Raw genomic sequence first — 17,500 nt, 5'->3', positions numbered from 1 at the left:
CACCTACGTCTTCCAAAGTTATATTCCTTAGGATACTCCTGAAGTCCATTTGCTAGAAGGTCTTGCCCCCAAGAGCAAATGAGACACTCCCTAAGGTGGCCCCATGGAAGATTTATGTCTCCAGGGTCCACATCTTCCCCTTCTTTGGTGGTACCTCTGTCAGAGATGGGCCCAGTAGAAGGTTTCAGGTCTCCCCCTTCTTTGATAGCTTTGGTGGTACCCGTCAGAGATGCACATGAAGACTCTCCAGTGGTACTCCAGATGTATTTTGCAGTCAGTGCCGTCAGTCCTGGTAGAGATTATCCCTTTCATACAACTGAAATGATGTTCCTCCCATGTCCGATGGAACCTGAAGATATCCTTCACCCAGGATCCTCACAATCAGGCCCTATAAAAAATGCTTCAGACCGGGCTTAGAGGGTAATCTCAGAACTTCAACGCCCAAGGTTTGTGGACAGCATCCAAAAGAAAGAAGCACGTAAATCTAAAAGATGATTGCCTTGATGATGGTACTCCAGATATTGAAACTACTCTGGAAAAAGTGTCCCATAAGTAAACTAACAGTGAATAGTACTACATTAATAAGATACATAAACAAGTAGGGAGGAATTCTGTCAAGTCTTGTGTAGGCTGGTGATGACTGCATGGGAGATGGCATTAGAGCGCCAGATGGCACTCCTTTGAATGTATTCACCTGAATTAATGACTGTCTACCTAAGCAGGTCAAGGGCTGACCCATACTAGTAGATACTGCATTGCGATATTTTCCATCCAATGGTATGCAGGTGAGTTAACCTGGAGATAGACCTGTTTGCATCTCCAAGGAACGGGCAGCTCAGGAGGTTCTGTGCAAGAACACCATACAGAGAAACTTGGGCAATGGGATGACTGATTGGGTGATGCTGAATGTAAACAGGAAATTTGGGCGATGGATAACTTCAGATTGGGTAATTCTGAATGTAAATGGGAACCTAAAATGGAGTGATTCTGAATGTTATTGGGAATTCAGACTGGGTGATTCTGAATGTAAATGGGGACCTCAAATTGGGTGATTCTGAAAGTAAATGAGGACCTCAGATTGAGTGATCCTGAACAGGGATGGCCCAGGTGTGTTCTTGATACCTGCCTTTTTATCCAAGCAACATTGGCTCTATATTCTCACTGAAATATTCAAGAGAAAGACATTACATGCTGCCCTTACAGGTGAACCTGTTTCCGAACAAAGTGAAAATTGGACAGCCCAACATGGAGACCTTTCAGCTTGGATGATTTGACACTTTTGGCTTTCTGGCAGCAGTTTACTGAGGGCATGGTTAACAGCCGGAGACTTATGAAGCCCACCTCTATCAGATCCTACTTCAAGTGAAAGTTTTTCCATATGGTGCCATAAAAGTAATCAGGATCCCATCACAGCACCCATGTTCTGATTCTGCAATGTTTGTTAGCTGTGTAGTTCAGGGCTGACATATTTCCTCCATTAAAGTCCATCTTAATGGCCATTTCACCCTGCTTTCCCATTGGACCCTCCCCCCATTAGCATGCCTGCTTTCTGTTAAACCATTCCTAAAAGACGCACCAGATTTGAGACTACCCTAAAAAAGGATTACTCCTCTTTGAGACGCAAGTGTCTGTTTTTGTAGAACACAGTATATGCTTTGAGCCTGCAGCCATAGCTGTCATCACATTTTTAACATGGAAAATGTCTTTGTTGGTAGTCATCACTTCGACAGTAAGGATATCAGATCTTCAAGCCCAGATATGTTACAATGTATCTACCACAAGGACAGTGTCTGAGAACAAGATGTCTCCTTTATGTCCAGAAGTAGTCCTGGAACTTCCTTAAGCTATTCAGTTATTCGTCTTCTTTCTCTGCTTCCAAAATAGCTGAAGGATACTGCATTCCCTCAATGTGAACAGACAGCTGAGATGTTTACATAAGGTGTGTATTAAAAACTCCAGTCTGATATTTGCAACAGGAAAGAAGGGAGGGGACATGTCCATGCCATTTCCAAATGGTTGTTTTCAATGTGCCATTTTCTGTTATGCTGCCAAAGGTAAGGAAATTGATGGAACTATTACAGCAGACAGCAGTAAAATAACATCTCACTCTATTGTCTTCCTCAGTGACGTAACAGTCTAGACCGTCTTAGAAGCAGCTACACAGTCCTCTGGCCATACCTTTTCCAAACTGCAACCTGGGCATCGCTTCAGAGCAGTTGCTAGGTTTGCTTGTGAACATTCTTTTGGGTTTGTCACAATGGTGATCTAAATGGAAGACCACGCAAAACATTTGTTTTCGAATTTACTATAACAGAGCGCTGTTGGTTCTAATTTCCCACTGACCACCCCTCTACTGTATTTGAAACATCCTGAGGTGGGGTACCCCGTGTTTACACCACCCACTCTTCCCCTTACCTTACATGACCTAGGACCTGCGCATTTCTCAGTAAATTTAGGGAGAGCTTTTTCTCTTACCTGTCCTATCAGCTTAGAATTTGCTGTGCTTTCTTTCTGCTTCCTTAAAGGTTATCCCAGGACCCTGCTTCTAAGTTTTCATGGTAAATGTATAGTTTTTTTAGCAAAGCTCCAAAATGGTGTGGACAGGACGTCTGCCATGTTCGGAGGGTGTTAAGGGTGCTGAGCTTTGGAAGGTGGTCCTTTTGTAGTTGAAGTCCTAGTGGTCAGGGTTACTGAAACAGGATTATTGCAATTTATTAAAAGTTAAAAATAAATATTTAACCACTCTGTAGTTTGTCCACCTCTAGGTGTAGAGCATCTGTCACTTGTACAGTAACCTAATGTCCTCAAATGGTGCTTTGGTCACTTATATTGTAGCAAAATCATCAAATGATGTGTTGGTCAGCTGTACATTTTTGTACAGGATTTTGCAGTAATTACACAGTGATGTGAAAGTGCATTTCTGAATGTTAATATTTTATAGATGTACAATAAACAAGTAATGTGATACAGTATGGTTTCTGTGTGTTCTGTGCAACTGCCTTCGAGTCATAGCGGTACTAGTTTGCTCTCTCTTGTCATGGATGGTGCGAAATGTCGGTTTATCAAGTCATAAGTGTTAGCAATCCAGTTTACATATTATGGATTGCATGCAAGAGAGTTCAAAATAGTAACAGTGGCAATGCCATCCAAAATTTATCGGTTATCTTCAAAATTAAAACCTTAACCATTATGTGAAAGTATTTATGCAGCTTTCATCTCTTGGACTGATTAGCAAATCACACCATTTATCAACAAACAGGAGTAAATTGTCAAGCCCTGTGGCTTTACCTAAGTTCTTGACACTGTAGCAGGTGGCCATGTCGTGTACTTTGTGTACAAGAATTGCTAAGATTTTGTGTTGACATCCCTTACTTGGTCAGATTAAGGAAAATATTCAAAGAACAGCATGCAAGTCATTTGTTGCAGGGGTGTGATTGAACTCAGGAGTGTCAAAGGTGTTTTAGAAGTATAGTGTTCCGCATATCACACTTCTTTCTGTGTGTTTTTATTTCCAGATTCTGCATTTAAAGCATTTTATTCAAGATAACTTGGTACATGCCGCATGCATGTGCCAATTGCTGTATGTCATAATGAAGTTTTCTGCAGAGCTCTGCTATGGCACCATAACTTTATAGTCTTCATAGGTTCACATCTAAGTTCAGTAAGGTACTGTGCACTGAGAAAGAGTTGTAGCACTCCATTGTACTCACCGTCTGGTTTCCACTTTGTGTATCGATTCGTCATTGTAAGCACTGGGCATGGCGACAGTTATCCTGTCAGTCTCGCATGTTACTTGCCCACATGGAGGATATCAGGACTTTTGGAAACCAAAATATGAATGTGCTGTACAATACACCCAGTAAATAAACTGTTGTACAGCATATCTAAAGCAGTCCTGCATGCATTTTTTCATGTTCTCAAATGTAAGTCCTGAAGGAAAGCCAGTTTTCTCTCAGTGACTTTATTCCAGGTATGTTAACCATTGATTGGCCCAAACTTGGGAATGCAGTTGTACAACGGAGCTGATGCTGTTTTCTCACACTGTTCCATCATTCAGGACACACTAAATGTTCCTAGAGCAGAAGTTCTTGCAAGACAGCCGGAGGCCAGTGATAGGAGAGCCGAAGTACAGGAAATCCATAAAGTCATCAGTGAAGAAAGGACAGCCGGTACCCCTGACAAGGCACAGGATGTAGGTAGAATGGAGACGTACCGCCAGTCAGAATCACCCCCACAAGCAAAAAGTGATAACTGTGCCTCTGAAACAAAGAACAAACCTGTTCTGTTTAATAACCTGGTGCTTATTCACAAATGTAATATAATATGGTTCTGCATCTTCTTGTGCCTAAAATGGTGCGTTTTCTCTTGATTAAAATGCATTAACTGCTGCACCTTCTGCACAGATTCACAGAAATTTTGGGAAGTGTGTTTTCTTACATTAACAAGGCATTTCCACCAGGCATGCTTCAGCTGCAGTTAGTCATGCTGTTTAAAAAATGCACTGTGAAGGGATGCTGTAGTGCAGAGAAAATGCAACATTTGTAACACTATTTCAGGGTGACTGTTTAGTTTTAACATAATTGTGTCAAGGGGAATTCTTTTCTAAAAAAAAAAAAAAAACAGTAATGGAAACCTAAAGCTGATGCCACCTTAAATGGATTGTTGTAAAGTATTGGGGAAGGCAGAAAGACAAAAGCTTTGATCAGAAAATAAGCTGAAACATGGACTGTATGAAGAGTCAATATTTGAGATGCATCTCTTTCAGGAGTGAAAATGATTAGATGAGAATGCTGAAATAGCTAGCATTTTGTAGTAATATCCGCAACTAAGTCACTGCTCGTTTTAAAATTTCAGATGTAAATAAGGGGAAAAATATTTAAAGAAAACTGTGAAATAGTTTGATCAACCAACCCTGGATAACTGAGTGCCTTCTTGCAACCCCTGTCCCTTGCTATCCAACTTCTCTATCCTATCTTATCTTCTCCACACCATCCTTTCCTTCACAGTAATTAGTCTGACTCGATCTCTGCCCCCAAAACTTCCAGAAAATGTTCTCAATTAGTAACTGGTCTGTTTTCTCTTTATTATCTCTCCCTAATAGTACAGTGTTTATTTACATGCGTTACCTCCATAGTTAGGCACATAACAAACGTTTTTGTAGATAGACATGTCAGTATTCTCTGTTAGAAATGTGTATGTGTATAAACCTTTGTATATGTCACATTGATATATTAAGAACTCTGTATATATTGCACTGACTGTGTTATTTCTCTGTTACAATATTTTGATATTTTATACAATTATCCTGTTGTAAATGTGGAGCTTTTCTCCCCAGGCCTCTGCTGAGCAAGGAACTGTATCCAGTTGGACTTTTCCGGTAAACAATTGCAAAATACAATATGTAATTTGTCTACAGTGTTTCTCAGGAAAGAACTGTTAGTATATTGTTGAGTTAAATACAAAGCTACATTAGATATAGAGCACTAATCGTAATGTTTATGAAAAGCAGACTAAAAGTGACAGATGTGCAGAAGCTGGTAAGAGCAGAGTATTAGTTCAGGTCTGTTTTTCAGTTAGAAAAGGTGTTCCACAAGTGGTGAAAAATAATAGGAAAGGAAAAAGTATGCCTTCGTACCCATTAAAGATCCTAATATGTGCCGTAGAGCCAGGCAGGTGATGCCTTCGTACCCATTAAAGATCCTAATATGTGCCGTAGAGCCAGGCAAATGATTATTTATATGTTTAAACTTTACTTTCACATGAAGATGATTACAGGAAAAAAAAGTAATTTACTTTTGATCAGAAAAATAAAGTGGAAGAAGGAAAAGGTTTAATAGAAAAGGAAAAAGATGGTCATGTAGCTAATAGAGAAGGAAACTCACTGAGTAAAAGGGATGAAATCTTTAAATAAGCATTTGAAACAATGGAGCAGTCTGAAATAGAACAAAATGTGCAATCCAAACATATATGTGCATACACTAACATTAGTAACTTTATTAAATGCTTTAGATGCACCACAAATCAGCATGTATTGCTAAATTAAAGAAGTTGTTTATGCTTTAATAAAAACAGTGGTAAGTTAATGTGCTTGACTATTCACAATGTTAATTTCATGTACTACTTACTATGACAGTAACCAAAGTGAGTGCTACTGATAGTTCAGAAAAAGTACGGTCTGTGTTAGAGCTGAGAGGAACAAGATGTCCTTCAAGAATGCAACTGCAGTCCTTACATATGGGTTGTCCTGCCTCAGGCAGCCCTTCGGTCGGCCGGATTCCAAAGTCTGGGTCTGGCGTCGGCTGATGTCGCCTTTTCCCCGACGTCAGAGCGGCTGGGGTATAAAAGCATCAGCCGACGCCATCTTCAGTCTTTCTTGCCGCGCGGTGCCCGAAGCAGAAGCAGTTCGCAAGTGCCGGTCGGCCAGCTCCTGTGTTTTCAGTTACCGAAGTCATCAAAAAGCTAAGTACCCCGTTGAGGAACCTTTTCTTGCCTCAGCCGATGTCAGATAAAACTGCAAAAGTTAATAATTGTTTGTCTTGTGGTAAACAAATACCTCATAAGGACTTCCATTCTTACTGCCTTCCCTGCCTTGGCCCAGACCACGACGTCTCGGCCTGTGCTTGCTTCAATAAGTGCACTCAGGCGCCGGGCAGAATTTGCTGAAGACTTTTTTGGGGAAAATTACTCCTATATCATGCCGTCGGAACAACCGACAACACATATTTCCAAAAAACGGAAGGACCGGGACCGACATTCTCAGCCCGCGACTTCCACCGACACCATGCCAAAACCTACCACGAGTGCATTGGTCTCTTTGGAGGCGGTAATTCAACCGCTCCAGACCGACACTGCTTTACCGCACACTTCTGTCCCGGAGGCTTCCCCGGTGCCAGTTGTTGATTTTCCTCCTGAAACCGAAGCCCAAGATTTGCCTGACACCATACCGGTGGACAAAGTTACTCCTGCATGTGGGGCAGCTAGGCCTCCGGTGTCTGTCCATCAAGGCCTACACACGTGCTAAGGCCACCAGCCAGGCTAAGTCTCACCCTCCTAAATCTTTTTCCCAGGGTCCCACTTCTGATAAACAGATCATGACTTTAGCTGCAGATCTAATTTCTTTAAACAGAGGCTCTCAGGCTCATCCAGACAGAGGTTCTCAGCTGCCTGCAGACAAAAGGCCTAGGGTTGAGCAGACAGATACCTTTTCCTCAGATGAAGCCTCTGGTGACTCGGGCCATTCAGATTCCCAGGAAGAATCCTTCCAGGCCTACGAGGATTCTGATGATGATGAATCTATTCCCTCTGCCTCTCCTCCTGAGGATATTTCTTTTGGGGAAATTCTCCACTCCATGAGAGAGCTTACCCCAGCACAGGCCTTTAGCTATTCCTCCAGTGTTAGATGTATTGGGTACTCAGACTCTAGTGCTTCTCCTGATTCTCTCCCTCCTGCTTCTGTCAAGCCAGACAGATATTACAGGGTTCCTGAAACTCATAAGCATCTCTTTCAGGCCCATTCTGTTGATCTAGAAACTATTTCCCAGGGGCCCAAAGGAGTGGTCACTTCCACAGCCAAAAATCCTTTGCCCGCAGACAGGGAATCTAGGTCCCTGGAGAGGTGGGGCAAAAAAGTTTATACCTCAACCACCCTTGCCATGAGGGCACTTAACTGTCTTTTTCATATGTTTCAGTATCAGGATTTCTTGATGGATTTGCAGAAAAGGTTAGCCTCTCCTGAGCCTTTAGATAGAAAGGCCTTGCAGGATTTGGTTCATAATACTCAGCAGGTTAGCAATCATTTTCTTCAGTGTGGTTATGATGCATTGGAAGCTTCATGTAGGGCAGCTATGACAGGGGCCGTCATACGTAGACATGCTTGGTTGAAAGAACAGGCATTGCCAGATCATGTTAAAGTAAAGCTTCTAGATTCACCTCTGGAAAAACACAAGCTATTTGGTGCTAATGCTCAGGATGTGTTGAAATCAATTGAGGAAAAGGCTAAATCAGTACAAACAGTCAAAGATTTCCTCCAGGTTCAGCCACCAAGGTTCAGCAGGAATTGGCCTTCGAAGAATTGGTCCTTTCCAGACCCTGACAAGTTCCAAAGGGGAAAAAACAGGCATGCTCGAGGTAGAGGGCAATACCGAGGCTCCTACAGGGGCCGCAAATGGCAACCGACTAATCAGAGAAGTGGCGCAGGGACTTCTACTGCTGCAAAGGGACAATCACAATGACTTGACTTTGACACCGCTGACCAAGGCTCAAAGAGAAGCACCTTTAGGCGGAAAATTATCCTTATTTTCAAAAAATTGGCACGTTTTAACAAAGGACAAATGGATTCTGGACATAATAGACAAAGGTTACAGGTTCCACTTCTATACCTTACCAACAAGACAAGGCATGCCAAACCTGCCACAGAATCAAAGGGCAGAGGCACTCATACAAGTTTCAAAGTTGCTACAAATCAAAGCAATAGAAAAGGTTCCTCCTGAGGAACAAGGCCAGGGATTCTACTCAAGACTGTTCCTTGTTCCAAGAAAAGAAAAGCAATGGAGACCTATACTGGACTTGTCCGCCCTAAACACTTTTCTCATTGTGCCAAAATTCAAAATGCTGACGTTACAGCAACTTCTTCCCATGCTGGGCAAGGGGTCATGGGTGGTTACTCTGGACCCCTCAAGGAGGCATACCTGCATGTCCCAGTCAGACACAGTTGCAGAAGATACCTCAGATTTCTTGCAGGGTCAGAGCATTATCAATTCTCAGCATTGCCTTTTGGCTTATCTACTGCGCCCAGAGTATTCACGAAATGCCTGGCATCAGTAATTGCACACTGCAGACTCCAGGGGATACAAATATACCCTTACCTGGACGACTGCCTTATACAAGCGGACAGCAAGCAAGCCTTGATAAGAAACTTGAACTATGTCATTCGCTTACTACAGGCTTTGGGAAACAGTCAACATTCAAAAATCAAGACTACTGCCATCCCAACAAATAATTTTTCTAGGAGCCGAACTGGACACAAACTTACAAATGGCTTTCCTCACAGAAGAAAAACAAGAACAATTACCAGATTACTTCAAAAGCCTAGCAAAGCACACCCAGATGACTGCAAGGAAAATCCTGCAGGCCCTGGTTTTCATGGCATCTTGCATTCTTCTGATTCCACTGTCAAGACTACACATGAGAAAACTACAATGGTACCTAAAATGTTTATGGTCTCAACACAGCCACAACTTAGAAGCAATTATTCCACTCATTCCATGTCTACAAAAGGAATTTTTGTGGTGGGCACTAGCAAGCCAGCTAAACAAAGGCATGTCTTTCAACAAACCTCAAACAAGCCAAACCATTACAACAGACGCCTCAGATCATGGCTGGGGGGCGCACATGGAGGGCAGATGCATTCAAGGGCAATGGGCACCCAGGGAAGTGCATCTGCACATCAATCAAAAAGAGATGTTGGCAGTGATTCATGCTATCGAGGCCTTCGGAAACTTTCTTCAGCAAGGTCAACTGCTAATAAAGACAGACAACACCACTGTTATGTGGTACATAAACAAACAGGGAGGCACTCATTCTTACCCCCTCTGCAGGCTAACAATGACTCTTTGGGAAAAAGTCCCTGAAACTGAACATACAGTTGCAATCCCAGTTTGTTCCAGGCAAGGACAATGTTCTGGCGGACAGTTTAAGCAGAAACATCTTGGACCTGCACGAATGGATGTTGCATCCAGACATTTTTTCATAAATAACTCATGCATGGGGGAGGCCGGACATAGATCTCTCCGCCTCACACCTCAATCATCATCTGAAGAAGTTCTGCTCGAGGACACACCATCCTCAAGCCTGGATAATGGATGCTCTCTCCTTCAGCTGGAACTCTCTGACAATCTATGCATTCCCACCTCTTCCATTAATGACCAAGGTGTTACTGAAGATCAAAGCAGAACAACCGAAAGGCATTTTGATAGCTCCAGACTGGCCAAGACAGCACTGGTATCCATTACTAAGGAGCATAACTCGCACCAAGCCGTGGCCCCTGCCTCAATGGCCTCTGTTTCTGACTCAGCACAATTACAGGACGGTTCATCTCAACCTGCAAACATTGCAGCTGACAGCTTGGAGGGTTCCATGACTTCTCCCCATATCTCTCTCTCCAAGAAAGTTCAAGAGATCTTACTGGAAGCACGCAGACCTTCCACCAGAAAAACTTACTCAGCCAAATGGAAGAGATTCAACATCTGGAATGCGAACAAGGGTCAGGATGCATCAGTAATGAGCATCCCACAGATACTAGAATACTTGGCAGAAATGCTACATAATGGCCTTTCATATTCTTCCATAAAAATACACGCTTCAGCAATTTCAGCAAAATACAACAGTAATCCACCTGTGTTTTCACATCCTTTGCTAAGACAGTTTCTAAGAGGGATAAAGAATATCAAACCTCCCAGAAAACCACCAGTGCCTGCATGGGACCTCAACTTCGTGTTGGAAAAATTAACTCTTCCTCCTTTTGAGCCAGCCGCATCTTCAGAATTGCAATTTCTCTCCTGGAAAAGTTTTCCTGTTGGCAATTACCTCAGCAAGAAGAGTCTCGGAGATACAGGCCCTCATGGCAGTACCTCCATTTCTCATTTTTCATCAGGACAGAGTTTCTTTAAGAACCAATCCTTCATTCATGCCAAAAGTGATATCCAGGGTGTCTCTAAATCAAGCAATTCACCTGCCTACCTTCTTTCCCAATCCTCAAAATAAAGGAGAAAAGCTGCTGCACACTTTGGACATACACAGACAATTGCGCTACTACTTGGACAGTACAAAAGCCAACAAAGTCTGACCAACTATTTGTAGCTTACGCTGCTGGAGTACAAGGAAAGGCAATTTCCAAACAAACAATTTCAAAATGGATTGGACACTGCATCAGATTCTGTTACTCTTTCCATGGAAAAGGTGTGCCAGCCAATATCAGGCCACACTGCATCAGAGCTATAGCCACCTCCACATCCTTTCTAAGAGGGGTGGCTACAAAGGACATTCTAGAAGCTGCTACATGGAGCTCCGTGCATACATTTTCCAAACATTATAACCTGCCTTTATATTCTAGATCCCGAGCAGGCTTTGCTTCGGCAGTCCTGCAGGGCATTTTAGCTACACCATCTTTATCTTGGATCCTACCACCCCCAGCTTGGCTATGGTATTCAACCCATATGTAAGGACTGCAGTTGCATTCTTGAAGGACATAGTACAGTTTTGTACCTACCATAAATGTAGATGTCCGATAGATATGCAACTGCAGTCAGGTTTTCCCTCCCTCCTACCCCTCTGTAAATTCTCCTTTTTGGGTCCACTCCCCTTTTTCAAATTAGCTGGGGAAATCTGTTATGGTGTATCTGTTTATTACTGTTGTGCATGTCTGGAATTTTTTATCCAGTCTCTAAATTTAGCCTTCCTTGGAGGGCACCTAGCATCTGGGGCAAGAAACACTGAAGAAGATGGTGTCGGCTGATGCTTTTATACCCCAGCCGCTCTGACGGGGAAGAGGCGACATCAGCCGACGCTGGACCCAGACTTTGGAATCCGGCCGACCGAAGGGCTGCCTGAGGCAGGACAACCCATATGTAAGGACTGCAGTTGCATATCTATCTGACATCTACATTTATGGTAGGTACAAAACTGTACTTTCAGTAGCTTGGGCCATAGTCTGTGAAACAGGCTTGCAAAAAAGTGGCAGTTATGCTGTTTTTTACGTGATGCGATTGGAGTAGTTAAAACACCAGAAGTGTTTTGGGTGCGAGTGTATGCTCCTCCTGTATGTTTGCAAATGCATAGTGGCAGAGCATGTTCATAGGCTTGTGCTCCATGGTTGAAACACCTTGTGCATCAGTGGCCTTTCACACTTATCCTTCTCGGCCAACTCTTGTCACGTATCCAAGACACTAGTCAAACTCTGATCATCTGAATCAGCATTTTATTCCCCCTTTGAAGCTGGCACTGGTTGGTAATCCTTTGACTATCTCCAAGGAGTCTGCCAACACAGTGGCCAGATTCTTGCATTCTGAAAGATAGGCCATCTGGTCCTTGTGCTTTCCCAGTCTAAGGGCAACTATTTCATCTGAACTTCCTGTCTGTGCTGGTTTTGGTCCACTGTTCTCCCCATTCTGCTCTACTTTCGTCTCAGCATGGCACCCCCCCCTGTTTTGTGATGAAAACTGAAGCAAAATAGTCATTACATGTATACCCCGCGCATTATTCTGTGACGTGCCTGCCGTCTTTTCTCAGCTTTGTCATTTCAGTCTCTCCCTTCTGTTAACTCCCTCTCGGCTTGCTACAGTCGCCATATTTATTGCCTTTCTGCTGGACCTGCCTTATGCTCTTCCACCTACACCACTTCACACTCCACCTCCTGTAGAACTGGTCGTTTGGTCTAGTTCCTAATCTGCCTTTTCTATGTACCACAGTGATTAGCTTCCATGTGCATGCACAAAGTGAACTTTGCTGATGTGGCATGGCTACACAGAGGCCTGCACCCACGTGCTGTGTGTGACGGAGAACCCTGCACCTGTGTGCCATGTGTCACTAGCTGACTACATTTCTTTATGCTGTGATGAGTGTGTTAAGGCCTAACAGTCCAAGTTAAAATACTTTCATAGTGCCGTTCACAACAGGGATTTTGATGTCAGTATGACTAAAGGTAGTGCCGTTCACGACTGGGATTAGATGTCAGTATGACTAAAGGTAGTGCCGTTCACGACAGGGGCACCTGTTCATGTGGCACATTTGTTTTTGATTGGAACAGACATATGCAAGGCCAGTACCTGAATTGGAGATCTCAGTGGCACTAACATTTATATTGAGCCGCTTGGTGTCTGATGCCTTTGTTTTGTAAAGAGGCCATGTCTTTTAGGGCTTGAGCAGCAGATCGTAATAAGGTACCTTGGTTAGAGACAAGCTTGTGCCTAATAGAAGTTGGAGAATGGATGGGATCAAGCACCTGTAGTACCTTCTACTTCAAGGAAATCAAAGCCAGGGCAAAGACAAGTTGAGGTCTTTGAGGAGGGGAAGAGGGACTTTGGAAGTTTGAGTGTGGGGCTGCGTCCATAAGTGTTGAGAGGCGAGTGCATGAATTACCTAAAGCTTGCTGCTAAGAAAACCTCCTGACTCAAGATAGGGTTTGATATTCCAGGTATTTGCTCTCATGTTGATTATTTGTTAATTCTGAAAGAGACTTTGACTATTGATGAGGCAGATTTTGCCCACAAATTGTGTAGCTTGTCAGCCATGAAGCCATTTTCCTACTGCACTTTAGTGACATCATTAAACCCCTTGGTGGCACACTGTCTTCCCTGCCCTTGGTCACATAAATTGGATGAAGTTTTATCTAGTAATCTACACTTCCAAAGTCTACAAATCGTCGATTCTAGTTCTCCCTCACAAATTGCTCTTGGCATGGTGTCTGTGTGGTGGCTAATTTCCTCCATGGTTGTGCAACTGTGGAGTTGATATATGTATGTAAACTGGGTATAGAAGTTGAGTTGGGCTTTTATCCTGAAAGAAACTGATTTATTTCATACAACTGAAGTTTTAACCAGTCTGTTGTCTGAAATGTGATAGAACTGAGAGTGTTTCCAACATGAAATAAATGTTAGGTGTCTGTCTTTAGGAGGATATTTGTAATAAGAGCACTTTTCTGAAATTTGTTTGGAATAAAGGCCAGAAGTCTGAGCTCTCAAGTAACCCAACAAAAAAAAAAACGTGTGTGTGTGTGTGTGTGTGTGTGTGTGTGTGTGTAATATATATATATATATATATATATATATATATATATATATATATATATATATATATATATATGGATCTACTTCACATGGTCGACATTTCAGAATGTCGAAGACCATATGATCGACATTCGAAATGTCGACTATACGGAACAGTCATCTCCATGCAATGTGGAATGGAAAGATTTCCATCTTCCGCACTTAGTGCGATCTCTGAGTAGGAATATTTAAGTTCCGGGGGTGTGTGGGGGGAGCAGGAGCAGCTAGCAGCATAAAGGTAAGCTTTAGTTGCGTGTTTTTTTTTTTTTTTTTATATTCCATGATCGACATTTGGTCTTCGACATTCTGAAATGTTGACCATGTGAAGGGAGAACCTATATATATATATATATATATATATATATATAATCACTGATTTTGGTGAACTAAACAGCACTAACCAAAGATTATACTTTAAGAAATTTTGAAGAGTTGACCACAATAATGGCTAAGGGGAGCTTGGAGCTGTAGATACGTTTCTCAGTTCTCTTGCAGTGAGAACTTGAGTGTACAGCAGTTCATTCTGAGGTAAAGGCATCGTGGACAGACCGAGCAAGTTGTGTGTGCTGGTCAGTCTTAATGCCTGTTACATCAGTACTGTGATTGTTAATGCTACCAGAGCTCTCTTAAGGTCCTTATGCAGTTTATATACCCCTACCATTCTGAGGCCACAGTTGCTGCCCTCTGAAAGAAAAAGTGTGCTTCTGCACTTTGTCCCCCACCCCCAAGTTTCATAATGCAAATGCACTAGGGCACCTCAGGCTCTGCCAGCTCAAAACTTCACTCAAACACCTAGTGCTGCCTCTAGTTGTCACCTTTGTGGAGAGCCAAAGCCACCTCCCTCCCCTCCAGGATGGACTTGCAGGAAGCAGTTGCAAATAACCACCATCGCCACATATACACCCCCGCTAATCAAATGTAGTCATGGCTTTCAGTCTACATCACTGAGTTCGACCATCATTTAAAATTTTATCAATATATTTCTGAAATAGTTTAAAAAAAACAGTAATAATAAAGATTTGCGAAATAACTGATTTTATTTAGGGTAAATTATTTTACTTTTACTGACTATGCCAGCTTAACCAGAGCCCTCTGTTTGTTAGCAGGTGTCTATTATGCCAGCCCTTTATTTAGGTATTTTGCATAATTCGCATCTATCGAAACTTTGCTATAATAAAATTGATAGAGCTGCTGAGAGAGCACACCATTTTGTGGCTTTCTGGGAAAATCAGGTGGCTTGAGTTTTTCACTTTTCTCTGGGTGAGGATGGCACATTGTGTACTATCTATGCATAGTCAATCTCCTGCTGTTAAATTGGCTGTACAGTTGTACATCGCAAAATGCCTTCTGAGGTTCTAGACGGTTCCTTGCTGAAGCTGCCAAAATGTAAAAAAAACACTATGGAGACCTGCTGCTGTCCTTCCATTTCACTAAGCTGTGGAAAAACAACAGAAATAAGGAATCTGCTGCTAAGGGCACAGTTCAAGGGGAGAGAAAAAAAACTCCTAGCTGTTTGTTATGGTTGTGACTAATGAATACATTACACAATTGTCAGGCTTCTCCCCAACCAAAAATAATCTTATCTCAACTTTTCAACTTTCCTTTAACCCCGTGTCTTTCTCTTTCATGAATTGTCATATCTTTTCTTTCTTTCTGTATGCAATGTTTTTCACCTTTCCTTGGGTACTTCATTTTCTTACTTCCTAAAACATAGACTGATTGGCTGTACTTAAACTGTCATGGAAAGTATAAAAAATGTTGCTACCTTTGTGTGTACTTTTGTCCGTCTTAGGTTGAGATTGAAATACATCAATTGTGGTCAGTGTCTTACCTTGGTTAAATAAAGTAATGGATATCTATCTGTAGTTTGTATGGAAATTGTTCTGCTGTCCTGATATGTTCTGTTTGTTTTATTTCAGACTGCAGTAGGAGACAGTAGTGATGAGAGCAGTACTGGACAACTCTCCGCTTTATCCACTGATAACCCAAAGGACAGTTCGCTAATGGGCCTGCCACCAGCTGTTACAGTGGAGTCGCAGGAAACAACTTGTGATGGCCCAGCTGCATTACCTAAGGTGAAGAAGGATAGTGTTTCAGAGCAATATTCAGCCCCAGTGGAGCCGGAACACAGCAGTAAGGACAGAGGAGCATCTGTAAAGCAAAGGTTCAGAGGTCACCCAGATCCTAGTCGCAGACATTTTAGAGATCCTCCAGAAGGGCTGCGGATTTCTTATAGACAGCATGATGGTTGGTACCGAAGAGGTCCCAGGGAATTTACACGCTCATTGGAGGATAGAGACTGGGCCTCAAAACGAAGTGGAAAGTATAAGCCAGAATTTTCACGGCCTAATTTTAGAAGTGAACCAGATGAGACTAGGAGGTTTTCTCCGGTGCAGAGGACTCAGCAGCCTCAAGTAGCTGGACAAGTACAGTCTGAGTTAATGCAAAATGGTTGTGTTCAGCTGCCAGACCACCATAAAAGTACTACAGATGCCACAGGGCCTGTTGAAGTGAAGGAAAAGGCAGGAACTGAAGTGACAGCTGTCTATAGAGATAGCCGCCGTGGTCGTAGCTGGGGTGGGACAAGGCCCAGAAGAGAATGGGACTCTGGAAGATGGGAAAAACCCAAGGACAGAGAGTCAGGCTCATACCCACGTACCCCAAGGAATCGTGGCATGGGTCGTCCTCTGCAGAATGAAAATAAATCACAGCTAGAAGTAGACGGAGAGACTTTTGTGAGAGAAGAGACTAGGTAGCATCCTTTTAAGTGAAGATCAGCCACTCAGTCTTAAAAAATGGAATGGACAGGTGCTGGGAATGGTGACCATGTTTTCTTAGCACTCCTCAAACACTTGAGTTCAACAAAGGATTATTGATGCAACCTGACACCGCAGAGTACAAGGCTGGAAGCTGTGTGTTTTGCGATGCTTTGGTGTCCTTCCCCCCCCTGATTGGGAATGGTACTGCTTCTGTGAGCTAACTAAATTTGACTTTGGATCCATGGTTTTCAGAAATGCCACACTACAGAGTATTAAGTGAAATCTGACTGCAGTTCGTGTTGAGGATTCTGTGAACTCTGCTACCACTCTGTCTCTGTGTGATGGTGTTACCAACTTCCCTCTGAAGTGCACAAGTGGTAACTGGCGCTCCATCTGCCATTCAACACCAACCTGATGTGCAGTCAGTCACTGAACCTGCCAAATGGCTGTAGAAAAACATCTGAAGGACTTATGCAGTGTTTGCACAAGATGAGCAAAGTCTGATTTACATCACGCAATAAATTATTGTAAAGTTTGTAAAGCACAAAACTAGCTTTTGTTTTTTGTTTTAACTGTGTGAATATCTGACCTTTGAGCCCTGAGGTGGTTGTAGCTCTTTTGCAGCCCGTTGGTTAAGCCATTGCACTATTTCAATTGGCTGCATCCAAATTGCTTCTGTTGTATCTGCTTTTCAGGCATGCAGAATATTGTATTAACTGAGTGTTTTTATATTTCCCTTTGTCAGCACTAACTTGTCATTGCTCATTAGGGTTAAAGGGTTACTTGCAGATATCCCTCTCTATTAGCACAGAGGGATAAAATCCGTAGCTGTGAACCAGGTGACCTGAGCTTTAATTAGCAGCTCTGATGCCTACTGTGGAGCTAGTGTTAAAAGTGAAACATTTTTTAATTTTTTTTTAA

General features: G+C 42.7%; 1 protein-coding gene across 1 annotated transcript in view; it reads left to right on the top strand.

Moving 5' to 3' along the window:
• RNF25 (ring finger protein 25) overlaps positions 1 to 17,128 on the top strand; it is a 370,335-nt gene extending 353,207 nt beyond the window's left edge. The window contains exon 10 of the mRNA XM_044086615.1: positions 15,740 to 17,128. Within this exon, the coding sequence (XP_043942550.1) occupies positions 15,740 to 16,576 (837 nt within the window). The 3' untranslated portion in view covers positions 16,577 to 17,128. The remainder of the gene's footprint in view (positions 1 to 15,739) is intronic.
• Positions 17,129 to 17,500: the final 372 nt, after the last annotated feature.

Source organism: Protopterus annectens, chromosome 10.part0, assembly GCF_019279795.1.
Source record: "Protopterus annectens isolate FY-2018-M chromosome 10.part0, PAN1.0, whole genome shotgun sequence".
Taxonomy (NCBI): domain Eukaryota; kingdom Metazoa; phylum Chordata; order Ceratodontiformes; family Protopteridae; genus Protopterus; species Protopterus annectens.
Note: the sequence above shows the minus strand (reverse complement) of the source record. Positions and strands in the feature narration are given on the sequence as shown.